This window comes from Podarcis raffonei, chromosome 12 (assembly GCF_027172205.1).
Source record: "Podarcis raffonei isolate rPodRaf1 chromosome 12, rPodRaf1.pri, whole genome shotgun sequence".
Lineage (NCBI taxonomy): Eukaryota > Metazoa > Chordata > Lepidosauria > Squamata > Lacertidae > Podarcis > Podarcis raffonei.
This window is the reverse complement of record NC_070613.1, coordinates 24354416-24368441: the sequence shown is the minus strand read 5'-3', so window position 1 is coordinate 24368441 and position 14026 is coordinate 24354416. Positions and strand designations below refer to the sequence as shown.

Sequence of the window (14026 nt, the reverse complement as noted above, 5' to 3'; positions counted from 1 at the left end):
GTGCATCCATGGTGTGGATGTTACATATAAGAAGATGGAAACGGCCATTTAGTCCCTTGTGCAGTACCGTTTTGTGTGAATCCACAAATGAGGGAAGTCCTTTCAATCAGCTGATTTTGGGTGCCATTGGGTGAATTGTTAGTTATTCAATGTAACTATAACTGTAGATTTTAGTCAAGGAGGGGAGATTTGTGTTTGTGGGATTTTCTGCATCAAGGTGTCTAAACAACGTGACTCATCTTGGGCATTATGCACCTTGATTTGGGCAGAGAGCAGGCAAGGGGAAATATTTGTGGTTCTGCCTCAGATGGGAAATGTATTGATCTGACAGAAATAAGACCAGTAGACGACTTGACTATTGGAAAAATAGCAAACAACACACTCTGTGACAAATAACATATGTCGTAATAAGCAGATCGTCTTTGAGGCGGAATACTGAGCTGCATAAAGTGAATCTTATTTCAAAGACAAGCCAAGAAGCTTAGTTGGAAACTAAGCATTACAATTACAAGCTAACATAGTTGGGTTAGTTTAAAAGTGATTTCATAAAGCAACATGTCTATTTACCCAAGTCTCCTTATGTTTGTGTGATATCTTAGGGACCAAGGATTCAGCTCTTCACATTTCTGGCTAGGCTTAAATTTACAAAGTCCAACTGAAGGATTTTCGTGGAGCGATGGCTCTCCAGTGAGTGACTTGCACTGTTTTTAAAATATTGTGGTTCCAATTTTACTACTTACGTGCCAAAAACCAAGAGAAGCAAATGAACATACAGAGCCTGAAAATTATGCTAAAAATAAAGTTTTGAAACCAAATACTGCAAAATGCTAAATGCCCAAAGGAGTGTCTCCATCCCCCACAAGCGCGGACACTGAGATACAGCTCCAAGGGCCTTTTGGCAGTTCCATTAGGAGAAGTTTGCAAGGAGTTACAGGGAACTAGGCAGAGGGCCTTATTGGTAGTGGCACCCGCCCTGTAGAACGCCCTGCCATTAGATGTCAAGGGACTCGTGTATACTTGTGGTTTTTAAGGATAATTATGATAATCATATAGCCATACGATGTTATTTTAAGACATCAACAATGCATTATTAAGTTGATACACCAGAGTACACTGAGAGTTCTCCCCGTGTGAAATAAGTGGGTAGACCTTGTAGAAAAGGAAGAGTAGGATGTATTTATGTTTTAGAATGATATCAAAAACATCATTCTAGAATGCTTAAAGAGTGAGTATAAATCCAGCCAAGGAGTTAAACAACTATACAACTTTTAGAAGACATCTGAAGGCAGCCCTTTATCGGAAAGTTTTTATTGTTTGATGTTTTATTGTGTTTTTATGTGTTGGAAGATGCCCAGAGAGCTGGGGCAACTCAGCCAGATGGGTGGGGTAATAATAATAATAATAATAATAATAATAATAATAATAATGGGCATTTTTACATGGCACTTTATTGCAGACTTAGTGCTGCTTATGTTGTGCAGGTTCTGCACAGCGTTTACATTGCATCATCTGTACAAAATGCCATCCCATATTAATTTCCTACTTCATCTGGATTTAACATTTCCATCTGTTGTGTAACCCCCTGCACTGTAAATACATATTAAAATGGGGGGAGATAATAATAATAATAATAATAATAATAATAATAATAATAATAATAACAACAACAACAACAACAACAATAATAACAACAACAATTAATTAATTAATTAATTAATTAATTTATACCCCACCCTCCCCAGCCAAAACCAGGCTCAGAGCAGCTAACATCAATTATGTAACACATCAAGATAAAATCAAGCAATCAATTAAAATACATCCTAGAATCATCCTAGACTTTCAATGCTCACCAGGCCCTGCTGTTTGTGTTGAACTTATATGAACTTGTGCGAAAAGTTGGGAGGCCACTTTCATGCAAGTTCTTATGGGGGAAAGGGGAGTCAAACTGAACCCTGACCAAAGGCCCTGCAGAAAGATGTCAGATCCCGCAGGGCCCTGGTCTCTTGTGACAGAGTGTTCCACCAGGCTGGGGCCACGGCTGAAAAGTCCTTGGCCCTGGTCGAGGCCAGTCTAATCTCCTTGAGGCCCGGGACCTCCAAGATGTTATTATTTGCAGACTGTAAGGTCCTCTGTGGGGCATACCAGGAGAGGCGGTCCCATAGGTACGAGAGTCCTAGGCTGTAGATGGCATTTTGATGAGGACAATGCAGTGTGGACACTGCGAAAGAATTTGCATGCCTTATCAGTGCTGAGTATGCAATAACCTGCTGTGTGAAGGCACCCTTCATTAAAATGAAACCACCTTATTTACAGACAAGCAATGTAACGAACTTATTTCTCCTCAGCTTGGATATACAAACTGGGAGTATGGAGAGCCCAATAACTACAATGAAATTGAGCACTGTGGAGAGTTGAATGCAAATTATCGGATGCGCTGGAATGATATACACTGTGAGGACTTGTACAACTGGATTTGTCAGATTAAAAAAGGTAAGATTTCTTGCCTTATTAAGCTGTAACGTCACCAGAAGATTGCTTGTGATAATACGGTATTTAAAAATAAATAAATACTAAAAATGTTTTTAAAACAAATCAGCATTCTGATTAATTCAACACACACACACGCACATATCTAGATGTGGACAATAATAAATCTGTGGCTGTTTATGGTGTGAAAGCTGCCATAAATACTTCATACCAGGCGTCAGCAGAGTTGAAATACAGTCAGCAGCAAAGGGAGTGGAATCAGCCCTGAGTCTTGATTGATCAGAGACAAAAGAAATATTGGTTACATTGCTAGTGAATAACCTTTGGATAATTTTTCTCCAAGGAATGCCCTAATTGTACTGAAATCCTTTTTTTAAAAAAAGGGTATTGGTCATGTTGCATATCTGGTGGTAATCCTGCTCCCCTTTTGTTGGAATCCTCTTGAATTTCGGAGTTAGAAGCCAAACTCTAAATTCAAAATTTTGATTGAAATTCTATCAACTTTCGCAGACTTCCATTTTAGCTCTAGCAAGATGACTTGCTTTTTGCTTCCATTGGTTAAGGTTGCTTTGATGCAACCGTAACCAACAAATAAATGCTCATGAAATAGCAAATGCCATCCAACCTACCTTTCAAACAAATCTCAATAAACAGACAACCTTGAAGCATCCTTAGACCACTGTTCCAAACTAGAGGAAGGTGAATACATTAGGGAGGAATTAAGTGTAAGCGGATGTGCTAAAAAAAGTTGCAAAAGAATAAAACCCAATAGTTGGACCACTACCTTAGAATATGATCACCAGTTTTCACATTTTCAGTTATTGTATGCAATCTATCAAACCTATCAAATTCCCCACTCTGCCTGAACATATTATGTAGCCACCTTCACAGGGATCGCTGTGAACTTCAATTTTTTATACAAAAAAGTTATGCCATTTTTTTCTTTGGCACCATTTGTCAAATTCAAAATCTATTGTGAAGAGTCATTCTATTATTATTTTTGTTACAAAATGAGATCCTTTTGAAATATGAGTGACACAGAAATCCAAATTCAACTTAATAATATTAAAATACCACTTGGAAATAATGTGGGAATTGGGCAGAGCAATCCTAACCCCCAGTTCAACATGCTGGATGATATTGTTGAACTTCCCAATTGGCCAAAATATACAAAACAAATTCAAATGTATGCTGGGGGTATAAGCAAGTGGAAGGAACAATGTACCATATGTGGTGGGGTTGGGTTAAAATTTTAAGGGGGGGGTATTGTCTATGATGAATTAAAAAAAAATGTTCAGACAAACATTTGTGGAAAAACCGTAAGCCTTTCTTCTGAGCATTCTGAAAATTGATATCTTAATTGATAAGAGGAGGGTGTTATTATATGCTACAACAGCAGCAAGAATGCTGGTTGCTAAAAATTGGAAGGGGGATAGGACACCAATGAAGGAAGAAGGGCAAATTAAATTGTGCGAATATTTGGAATTAGCAAAAAATGACAGAGGTGATCAGGAATCAACCAAACCAAAGGTTTAAAAAGGAGTGGGACTGCTTCAAAGAGTACTTGGAAAAACATTGTTCTCAAACAAAATCTTTGATGTGTTTTGACTAAATTTTGCAAAGTAAATAATAGATAATGTATACTTTATGTAAGGGAAGTGAACTAAGGGAAAAAACACAGTTAAAAGATAAGGAAGAAGGAGTCGCAAGGAGGTGGAGGGAACTCACATGTGAAGAAATACTGATTTATTTTGGTTTGCATTTGTGAATAAGATAACATGTTTTGAAGAACAAATGGAATATGTGTACAAATAGTTAAATTAAAAACTAAGAATATATTTTTTAAAAAAGATATTGTTGAACTTCCTCTTCACCAAACTCCACCAGCACAGGGGCTCCTGCTGCCTTGATCACCCCGAGGCATTGCTTAATTATTGGTTTTAATAGGATAATGCATGTGTGGATCACATTTCCCCCCCCAGGAGAAGAACCAAAGCCTGAACCAACAGAACCACCTCTACCAAGTAAGTTTGCATTGCTTCTTTTGAAGAAATCATGTCATGTCAATAACTAGGGATTGAAGCTAAGTGAGTGTTGCCGTTCCCACCCAGGCAGATGGAGGATTCCAATTTCTTTGAGAGCTGCACTTCAGGAATAAGGTTATCAAGCACAGCTTCTCCCACATCAGTTGCTCAGAGTCCAAAACTAGACGCGATGGGGCAGGCATCTATGGATCTGACCTACTCAGATAATTTTTACACACCCCTTCGTTGCTCTACCCTACTGTGCCCTATTGCTTTAAGAAGTTTATTCAAAGCCCAGATCTGATGCAGGAAGTGACCCAGGTAGAGGTGGTCAGCGATGCATGCCCCCTAATCCATACCACCTCTCTCGCAGAATTTCAATATAGCAGTGATGGATGGCTCATCAATGGAGACAAGCAGTATTATTTCAGCACTTACACTGCTCCTATGGAAACAGGACGTGAGTTTTGCAAGAAGAACTTTGGAGATCTTGCAGTCATTGAAAGCTACACTGAAAGAAGATTCTTAACAAAATATGTAAGGCACTAGTTTATTATTTCCTCAAATAAATACTTCAGAGTAGTAAGCATTCTTTGTTATAAAAGACTATGCCTTTTCAGAAATTTCATTTCGTGAAACACTTGCTCTAGAAATTTGGCTTTAGAAATTCGGCATACCTTTTGTTCCCTTTCATGTTGTTATCCCCGAGTAACAGCAATTTGCCATTTAAATTAAACATCTTTATTTTATTTTATTTTATTTATGTATTTATTTATTATGTAAGATTCATGCACCGCTTGATTTGTAAGAAACCTCAAAGCAGTTTATGAAAGATAAAACAGTAAAATCAAGAAAAATTCACAACTGTACTTTCAAACATACAAAAGTTTAAATACGTAAAACAGATTAAAATTCCCTCAGCTTTCTATGTATTTGGGTAGGCTTGTCTAAACAAGAATGTTTTTAGCAAGCATTGAGAAGAGAACAGTGAAGATGCTTGCTTGATTTCTCTCTAAAAAACAAAAACATATTAGGAGATATTTTACAAGTCCCCGCCCCCCCCCCCGAGGTTTTGACTGCCTAGGGGCCTCCACAGGGTTTAATCCAATAGAAGGAGACCTGGAATAACAAATTTCTTTTCTTTTCAGTGTTTTAAATAAGTTTCAGAAGGCCCAGTTAACTGGGTAGCTAGGGACTTTAGTTATTCTCGATGTGTTTTTGAAGGGATTACATTTACAATGGCCATTTGTTGTCTAAAAACTTAATGTTTGCCTCAGACATAGCATTTTCATCTTCATGCTTTAGATCTCAAAAAACGACTGGACCAACGCTTACTACATTGGCTTAAAACTGAGCCTTGATAAAGACGTCAGGTAAGTAAACAGAAAACATTGGAGCTTATTATGTGACTCAATTTATTAACACTAGATAAATATGCTTACAGTGGTACCTCGGGTTACATACACTTCAGGTTACAGATTCCACTAACCCAGAAATAGTACCTCGGGTTAAGAACTTTGCTTCAGGATGAGAACAGAAATCATGCTCTGGCAGCGCAGCAGCAGCAGGAGGCCCCATTAGCTAAAGTGGTGCTTCAGGTTAAGAACAGTTTCAAGTTAAGAACGGACCTCCGGAATGAATTAAGTACTTAACCCGAGGTACCATTGTAGTACTATATAGAGAATCAAGCCCAATACAGTATATTCTGTAACACACATATTGCAGAGCTGGAAAAAGGCTGCAGCAACTTAGTGGGGATGTATATAATGTGTATGCTGTATGCATTTAAAGTAACCTCCTTTCCCATCCTGGGAACTGTAGCTGGGAAGGGTAGCTGTGTAAGTGGTAAACTGAAAGTTTTGTGTTTAGGGGTATATGCTTTGAATGTGCTTTAAATGTATGGTGCAAACACAGATACAGTGGTACCTCGGGTTAAGTACTTAATTTGTTCCGGAGGTCCGTTCTTAACCTGAAACTGTTCTTAACCTGAAGCACCACTTTAGCTAATGGGGTCTCCTGCTGCACTGCCAGAGCATGATTTCTGTTCTCATCCTGAAGCAAAGTTCTTAACCTGAAGCACTATTTCTTGGTTAGTGGAGTCTGTAACATGAAGCGTATGTAACCTGAAGCATATGTAACCCGAGGTACCACTGTATAACATGCAGGGCTTTCTAGTTTTGAAAAGGGCATGGAATTGAGGGGGTGCAAGATCAAGGTTTATAAAATGATGTAGAAAAAAAGTAGAGGGAAGTCCTTCTCCCTCTCTTTTTAGAATACTAGAATTAAGATTCTAGTTCCAGCCAGAGGCAGATTTAGGGGAGCATGATCCATTCACTTGTACTCGGTGCAAAGCCGAGAGGGTGCTGCAGGGGGTGCAGCAAAAATGATGAACAATGGAGGGGGGGTGAATTGTGGCATTGCACAAGGCACCGCTGAAATATTAAAGCCCAAAGTCCACCACTGATCCAGTGAAGCTGACTCTTGGGCAGACTAAAGGAAGTTAACATGGAATTCACGTCCTGATGACACCCAGCCCTCAAACTCCAAACCAGGTCATATTTGGGCTGCTTAGTGGAACTGAAATACAAATTATGATAGAAGCAGATAGGGAAGAGGTTGCAGGCAGAGGAGGGATTCACACCCACACCAACTCCTGGGTATCCTTCACAGGACTCCGCAATCCTGTTTTATATTTCTTCGACAAGGAATCTTCATCAAACACTGGGTTTTTCCTTCATATCTGGTTCAGCTCTCAGGGCCACAGCTTGGATTTTTAAGATGCAGTCATTATTGCGAAGCTGCTATTGGTTCCCCGCTCCCTAAAGATTACCCTTGAATTTCCCTTGCACCTTAAGCCATGTTGAAAACAAATCAAGATAACCGAATAATTTGTCTTTAAGCTGGATGGACGGAACCCCCGTGCAGTATTTAGCCTGGGCACCGCATGAACCCAACTTTGCAAACAACGATGAAAACTGTGTGGTCATTTACAGAAGGACAGGTGGGTAGTCTGCCGATTGTCGACATTTTATTTTTGTGGCAACACATTGTGCACATGAAATTTCCAGGAAAAATAATAAAGCATCTTATTTGTACAGGGTGAACAGTATTCCTAAATGCAATGCACGGTTTAACTTTTATGGCGGATCACTTATTCTTTCTTGTTTAGGACTTTGGAATGATATAAACTGTGGCCACCCCAATCCTTTCATATGTGAAAGACACAACAGTTCAATCAATGCAACAGTTGCTCCTACAGCCCCTTCTGTTCCGGGAGGATGTCCAGAATCATGGCTTTCATTTGAAAACAAGGTACCATTATAATGTTCTTGTTTCAAAGGAACACTGGGAAACAGCTATAAATATGTACATTACTGTCCCATGTGGCTTTGTCTGTTTTTATTTTTTGTATATTCAAAATGTGTATTGGCAGACCCCCATCATAATGCAGCTCTGCTCATACAGCTGGTCATGATCAAAATGAGCACGGATCTCATTTATCTGGTACTTTCCATTCTGCGCTGTGTATCATTTGTTTGGGGCACCTCCAGATTGGTGTTGTGGGTATGTGGTCCAACATGTTATGGACACTATAATTGTGCACGAGTGGTGGCTTCATTCTGCTTCAGTTGTTTCTGTGGTGCTTCCCCAGCGCTACCACATTATTGTTGCCGGGAGTTGCAATAGAACAAGAGAAGTGGGACAGAAATGAAGCAGGACATTTGTGGTAAAAAAGAAAAAGGGTATGGGATTTCAATAGGATGTGTGCTAATTGGAACAAAGCAGTGTGAGTGCTGCAAAAGTTTGAAAGCAGCATCATGTGTCACAGTCCCTACAGCATTATGAGCACAAATCATCTGGAATGCACAATAAAAAGAGGCCTTTTGTCTGTAATATTAATAATTCCCTCCCCCCTCTTATCTCTCTATAAATTTATATAAATTTACCGGGGAAGGGCTTTAGCTCAGTGGTATGCTTTGTGTGGAAGAGGTCCCAAGTTCAACTCCTAATGTTCCCAAGGCTGGACTGAGAAAGAATCTTCCTTGAAACCTTGAAGAGTCGCTGGCAGTCAGCAGCCACAATACTGAGCTAGGCAGACCAGTGGTTTGACTTGTTATAAGGCAACTTCCTATGGGACGTGGGTGGCGCTGTGGTCTAAACCACTGAGGCTTTTGGGCTTGCTAATCATAAAGTTGGTGGTTTGAATCCCCACAAAGGGGTGTGCTCCCGTTGCTTGTTCCCTGCTCCTGCCAACCTAGCAGTTCGAAAGCGTGTAAAAGTGCAAGTAGATAAATAGGTACCGCTCCGGTGGGAAGGTAAACGGCACTTCCATGTGCTGTTCTGGTTTCAGTGTTCTGTTGCGCCAGAAGCGGCTTAGTCATGCTGGCCACATGACCCGGAAAAACTGTCTGCAGACAAACACCGGCTCCCTTGGCCTGTAAAGCGAGATGAGCGCCACAACCCAAGAGTCATCTGCGACTGGACTTAACTGTCCGGGGTCCTTTACCTTTACCTTTTAAGGCAACTTCCTACGTTCTGTGTTAATAGAGAAGCATGTGAGAATGTTGTGCCTTTCACAGCACAAGGTTGGCAACAGATTGGCTCTGCATGAAATTTTAGATACTACTTGCTATTGACAATCCTGCACTGAAAGTGATGTCACCTGTGAAATGTCGTTTCCGTCTTCACCCGTTTGACAATGTCTAAAGTTTGAGTTGTAATAGCTACAGTGTACAAAAGAAATCAGAGGTTAATTTGCTGACTTAATTGTGTCCAGGAAAACAGCCTAGCAGAGAAAAAGCTGGGATTCTTAAATATCTGAAGCTGACATAGTATTTGCATGCTTGAGCTAAGATGAGTCTATATATATGAGGTTCAATAACTTATCACAAATAGTTTAAAGTAACCACAATTGTGGTACAATTAACTTAATTTCACCAATTATTTTGACAAAGAAACTGCTTAATAAAGAGTTTAATAAAAAAACAAATTCCATATTGAGTTTTGGGAAGGTTCTTCTTACAAATATTTCTGGATGTTTTCAGATCTTACTTCTCCAGCAGTAATGTAAACATACCCTCAATTCAGATGTAACAGAAAGCCATAGTTTTATTCTAATGCAGGTTTGTTGGGGCCAGTTTGCTGATTTGGAAGTAATGGCAAACTATGGTTGGCTGAGACCAGAAAGTTACAAATGGCAGGATGGAGCATGTGAACAGAGGGCCTATTCATGTGCCAGGCAGTGGTTGGTTCACTAGCTTGAGCCTCAGGGGTAGAGGAGGAAAGCAACTGCAAGTATTTTAAAATGTTCCTATTTCAAGTGCAAAAGGAAACACAGCTTTAAAGTAAAGGGAGAATTAAAGGCCAGTGTCTGTTTTCTGGGTTCGAAGATGACAATCCTACCTAGACCTCGATTATACTCAGATTTCTTTCTTTTTTAATCATTCTCTCTTCAACTTTTTAGTGTTACAAAGTATTTGGGTTGGCAGATGAAGACCGAAATAATTGGGATTCTGCACGAACAGTTTGCAAAGGCTTACGAGGAAACCTGGCTACCATATCGAGTGAAAGGGTTCAAGGTACTCCACATTTGCATCTATAGATGCAAGCACAAGTAATACTTGCAAAATATTACTTCAGTTTTCTATTTTCTGGAACTAATGTGCCATCAGTCTGCACTCCCATCTCTTTCAGTATGCAATGAAAGGCTGTAATAGTATTATTGTATACTGATACTCATCTTCTATTGATTACAAAACAAAATGTGAATTGTATAACGCAACAATGATACAATAAAGCCTACAAAAATGTTTTTGGCAGCATGGGCACCTGCCCATAACTTCATTTAGACATAATGGCAAACCATACTTTGCCTGTGAGCTTGGATCCCAAATCACCGCTTGATCCTGCTTTAAGATCCTGAGGCATATATTGTTTATACAAACATTGTAAACACTATTGTTTGCAGGGACCTGGGAGTGGAAAGCAACAATACCAACAAGCCAAAAATGGAAACTCCAAAGCTCTTTTCTTCATGTAGGGATGGGGACACCTGGGAAGGGGAGAAGGAGTGGGGGAACCATGAATTTTCTCCAGGTGTGTTTGGGGGGAGGACACTTCCCCCATTTGTTTCTGAAATGTTGAAAAACCAAAAAATGGGAGGGTGGGGTTTCCCACAATTTTTCCATTTTGTGGGGAGCGGAAGGAGCTTTACATCTTTAGATGTGCAAACCAAATATGTAGGCTTGAGTCTGCCTGTGTTCAAAATACCATCTGAATACAATTGATGCCTGAGTGTGTAATAATGCTCAATATTTGAAGTTATGAAACACTGAAATTCTCTCTGCACTCTCAAGCAGAATCTAAAACTTGCAGTTGTGGTTTTAACATTTCTCATAGTCCTCTGTGTTTTCTAATAATAATAATAATATTTTAATAATAATAATAATAATAATAATATTTTAATAATAATAATAATAATAATAATAATAATAATAATAATAATAAAAAATATATTTTCAAGGCATTCCCCTTTCCTTTCATTCATTCCAAAATTCAGTGTTTTTCAAGGCTGTTTGGTTTTGAATAGTGTCTCAGTTTTTGGAGATGTCAGCTTTTCCTTCCACTTTTCCTTTTCCTTCCTTAGCTTTCCTTACTTCCCAGTTGAACAATTTCCCAACGGATGCATGGATAGGATTCAATGATATCAATTCAGAAGAGATGTACCTCTGGACAGATGGAAGCAGAGTCAGTTACACCAACTGGGCAAAAGGCTTCCCGTCATCTAATTATGATGCAGAGAGGGTACGTATTTGATGAATGCACAATATGGCAAATGTTAATTGGAAGACTGCTCCATACCATCCCCACAACACTTCCTTTCCCACAAGCTTCTCCTGTACATGGCCTCAAGTCAGAACCATACCGTGAGGAAAAAAGAGGCAATGTGAAGGAGCAAAAAGTAAGTTAATCGTTAATAGGAACAGCAAAATTGCCAGCAATACTGAATTGGAAAAATATAATACTGAAAATCAGTATTTTTCAGATACTTTTTGCCATAAAACCAGGCCCTACGCACCACAGTCTGCAAGTTGTATTTTGAACTTGAGGCAGGAGTTCCAAGAAGGAATTGTGGCAGAGGACATCTAGTAGGTAGGGAAACAAGATCCTATGGTAGCTGCTAGGAAGGCAAGGGCAATTCTGACACCTGGCCAGCCAAAGCCAAGCCTGACCCAGAAGCCCGATGATATTAAGGAAAATGAATAGATTGTTGGGTTAGTGGAATCACCCTGGAGCATGGGAATAAATAAGAGGTTTCATAAGGGGCAACAGCGTACAGATCTGAAATGTCCCGACTCTACTCCTGGTGGCTCTCTGCAATTAAATTTATATAGCTCGGGAAGAAATCAAAGATGCTCTGAATATCCCACTACTATTTTTAGCATTTGTTTCTCCTTCTTCTTCTTTCGTAGGAAGATTGTGTCGCAATGAAAAACAGGCCTCTTCAAGTATCGGGGAAATGGAGACATTTTCACTGTTCTGAGAAAAAGGGCTACATTTGCCAGACAGATACAGGTGGGTACTTCTGCTAATCTGTTTCCCCTGCTTACATTAGAAGAAAATCTCATGCAAGCCCTGATTAAGCTTTCATGGTTTCCTCTATGCTTCAGTAAAGGGCATTGCAGAGCGTAATCTCCATTTCTACAATTCGATGATTTTAAAGTGGTCCAGATAGCAAGTGGCCTTTGGACACATGGAACAGTTTTAGAGCACTTTTTGCCACATTGAGTTCGGATCTTGGAGGTTCCGATTGTCATTTTCTGCACCTCTGGCCCAGTGATATAGTATACTGTATAATATGCGTACAGAAAAATATTATGGGCATCCTATTTCAAGAACACAGGTGGTGGTCTTTCTTGCAGTGCTCAGCTACCTGAGATCTTTTAACTGGGGATGCCAGGGACTGAACCTGGGACCTTCTGTGTTTGAGTCATCTTTACCACTGAGCTGTGGCCTTTCGTTACATACATTTCTGCATATGATACCCTAGTCCACTGCATTCCATTCCATCCCATTACCTCCATGCAATGACTATCTAGCTTATCCAATCTACATCTCGTCACAAGCTTATGGGCAGCATCCAACTGACTTACTCTGTCAGCGCATGCATTTCCATTTGCGCAATCGATTCTGTCCCCTCCCCTCTCTCCACATGTACCTCACATCCTCCCCAAATTTGCACTGGAGGGTTGGTGGAACCCCCAGAATAGATTTAAAGGCCGCATGGGGGAAGAGAAGGGGGCATTCTGTGGCACGAGTGGAAAACTGCATTGATGGAGAAAGTTAGTTGGATAGTGCCCCATGTCTGTAAACTTATTTTTCTCCTTTATATATTTTTCTTTAAAGTAACACTGCATTGGATTTAATTTTCCTTTCCCTTTTGCAGACCCCAAAACTCCTGTTCTTCCAACACCCACAACAGCATATCGTATCCGTTACAATAACAATACCTACTTCTTCTTTGAAAGCAAACTGGCGTGGAAAGATGCTCAGAAAAGTTGTGAACAACAAAGCTTTAACCTTGCTAGCATTTTAGACCCTTTCACCCACTCATTCCTCTGGTTGCGGCTGCTGAAGTATAAAAGCCCAGTGTGGATTGGCCTCAATACTAATGTGGTAAGTACATCACATATTTATCTAGAAGGGGCCTTAAGATGGATGCTTCTATTTGTTTCTAGTTATTTGTTTATCTCAGGTCATTCAATCAGCATGCAATTAAAATAGGACAATAGGTTACAATACACATTCAGTTCAATCCAGCCAACATTTCAAGTCTGCTTTCTAACTTAAGGACTCTTATAAACCCAGATGGTTCCAACTCTTGCATAGCAAAATCGTATCGGTATTGACTTGGAACTCTTGTACAATTCAAGTGAGCAATATATGTATTGTAATATTCAAATCAGATTAAGGGACATTGAAAAACAAAACGAGTCAGCTGTAAATAAAATTTGCTCCCCCAAGTTTTATGATTCAAACACAACAGATAACAGTGTCCCATATTTCAAAATTAATAATTCCAGTCCAACACAGGGCCTTTATGTTAGCCCTACTGAACCTTTTCCCCTCAGCTTTTGTCAAGGACAGATATTTAAACATCCCCAGAAAAGATAGACATTGTAGATGTTTTTTGAATGTGCCGGACACAGTAGAACATATTCTTTTCTACTGTCCATTGTACAACAAGCTACACAAACACATGCCATCCCCTTTCCTGAATAGTCTAACATTCTATCTGTCTGATATTAACTTGGAAGCTGACTTTTTATCAATAGTATCGCTTCGAGTAATGAATGGCACTATTTAGCAGGAAGAAACTCCAATGAAAATCATTAGTTACATATTTTTACATGGCTGTTTATTTGTATATATTTTGAAATTGTACTGTCAGGGAACTGCCATCTGAGACTAAGGAGGTGAAAGGGCTCATGGAGGGTGAGAGAGACCATTCAGCG

At 39.6% G+C, this 14026-nt stretch overlaps 1 protein-coding gene across 1 annotated transcript in view; it reads left to right on the top strand.

Annotated features, from left to right (window-relative positions):
- Positions 1–14026, top strand: part of LOC128398410 (macrophage mannose receptor 1-like) — a 54225-nt gene that overhangs the window by 23233 nt on the left and 16966 nt on the right. Inside the window, exons 14-24 of the mRNA XM_053359443.1 lie at positions 600–687; positions 2346–2490; positions 4470–4511; positions 4885–5048; positions 5817–5884; positions 7412–7512; positions 7681–7823; positions 9976–10090; positions 11158–11315; positions 11984–12086; positions 12958–13187. Of these exons, the coding sequence (XP_053215418.1) occupies positions 600–687; positions 2346–2490; positions 4470–4511; positions 4885–5048; positions 5817–5884; positions 7412–7512; positions 7681–7823; positions 9976–10090; positions 11158–11315; positions 11984–12086; positions 12958–13187 (1357 nt within the window). The remainder of the gene's footprint in view (positions 1–599; positions 688–2345; positions 2491–4469; positions 4512–4884; positions 5049–5816; positions 5885–7411; positions 7513–7680; positions 7824–9975; positions 10091–11157; positions 11316–11983; positions 12087–12957; positions 13188–14026) is intronic.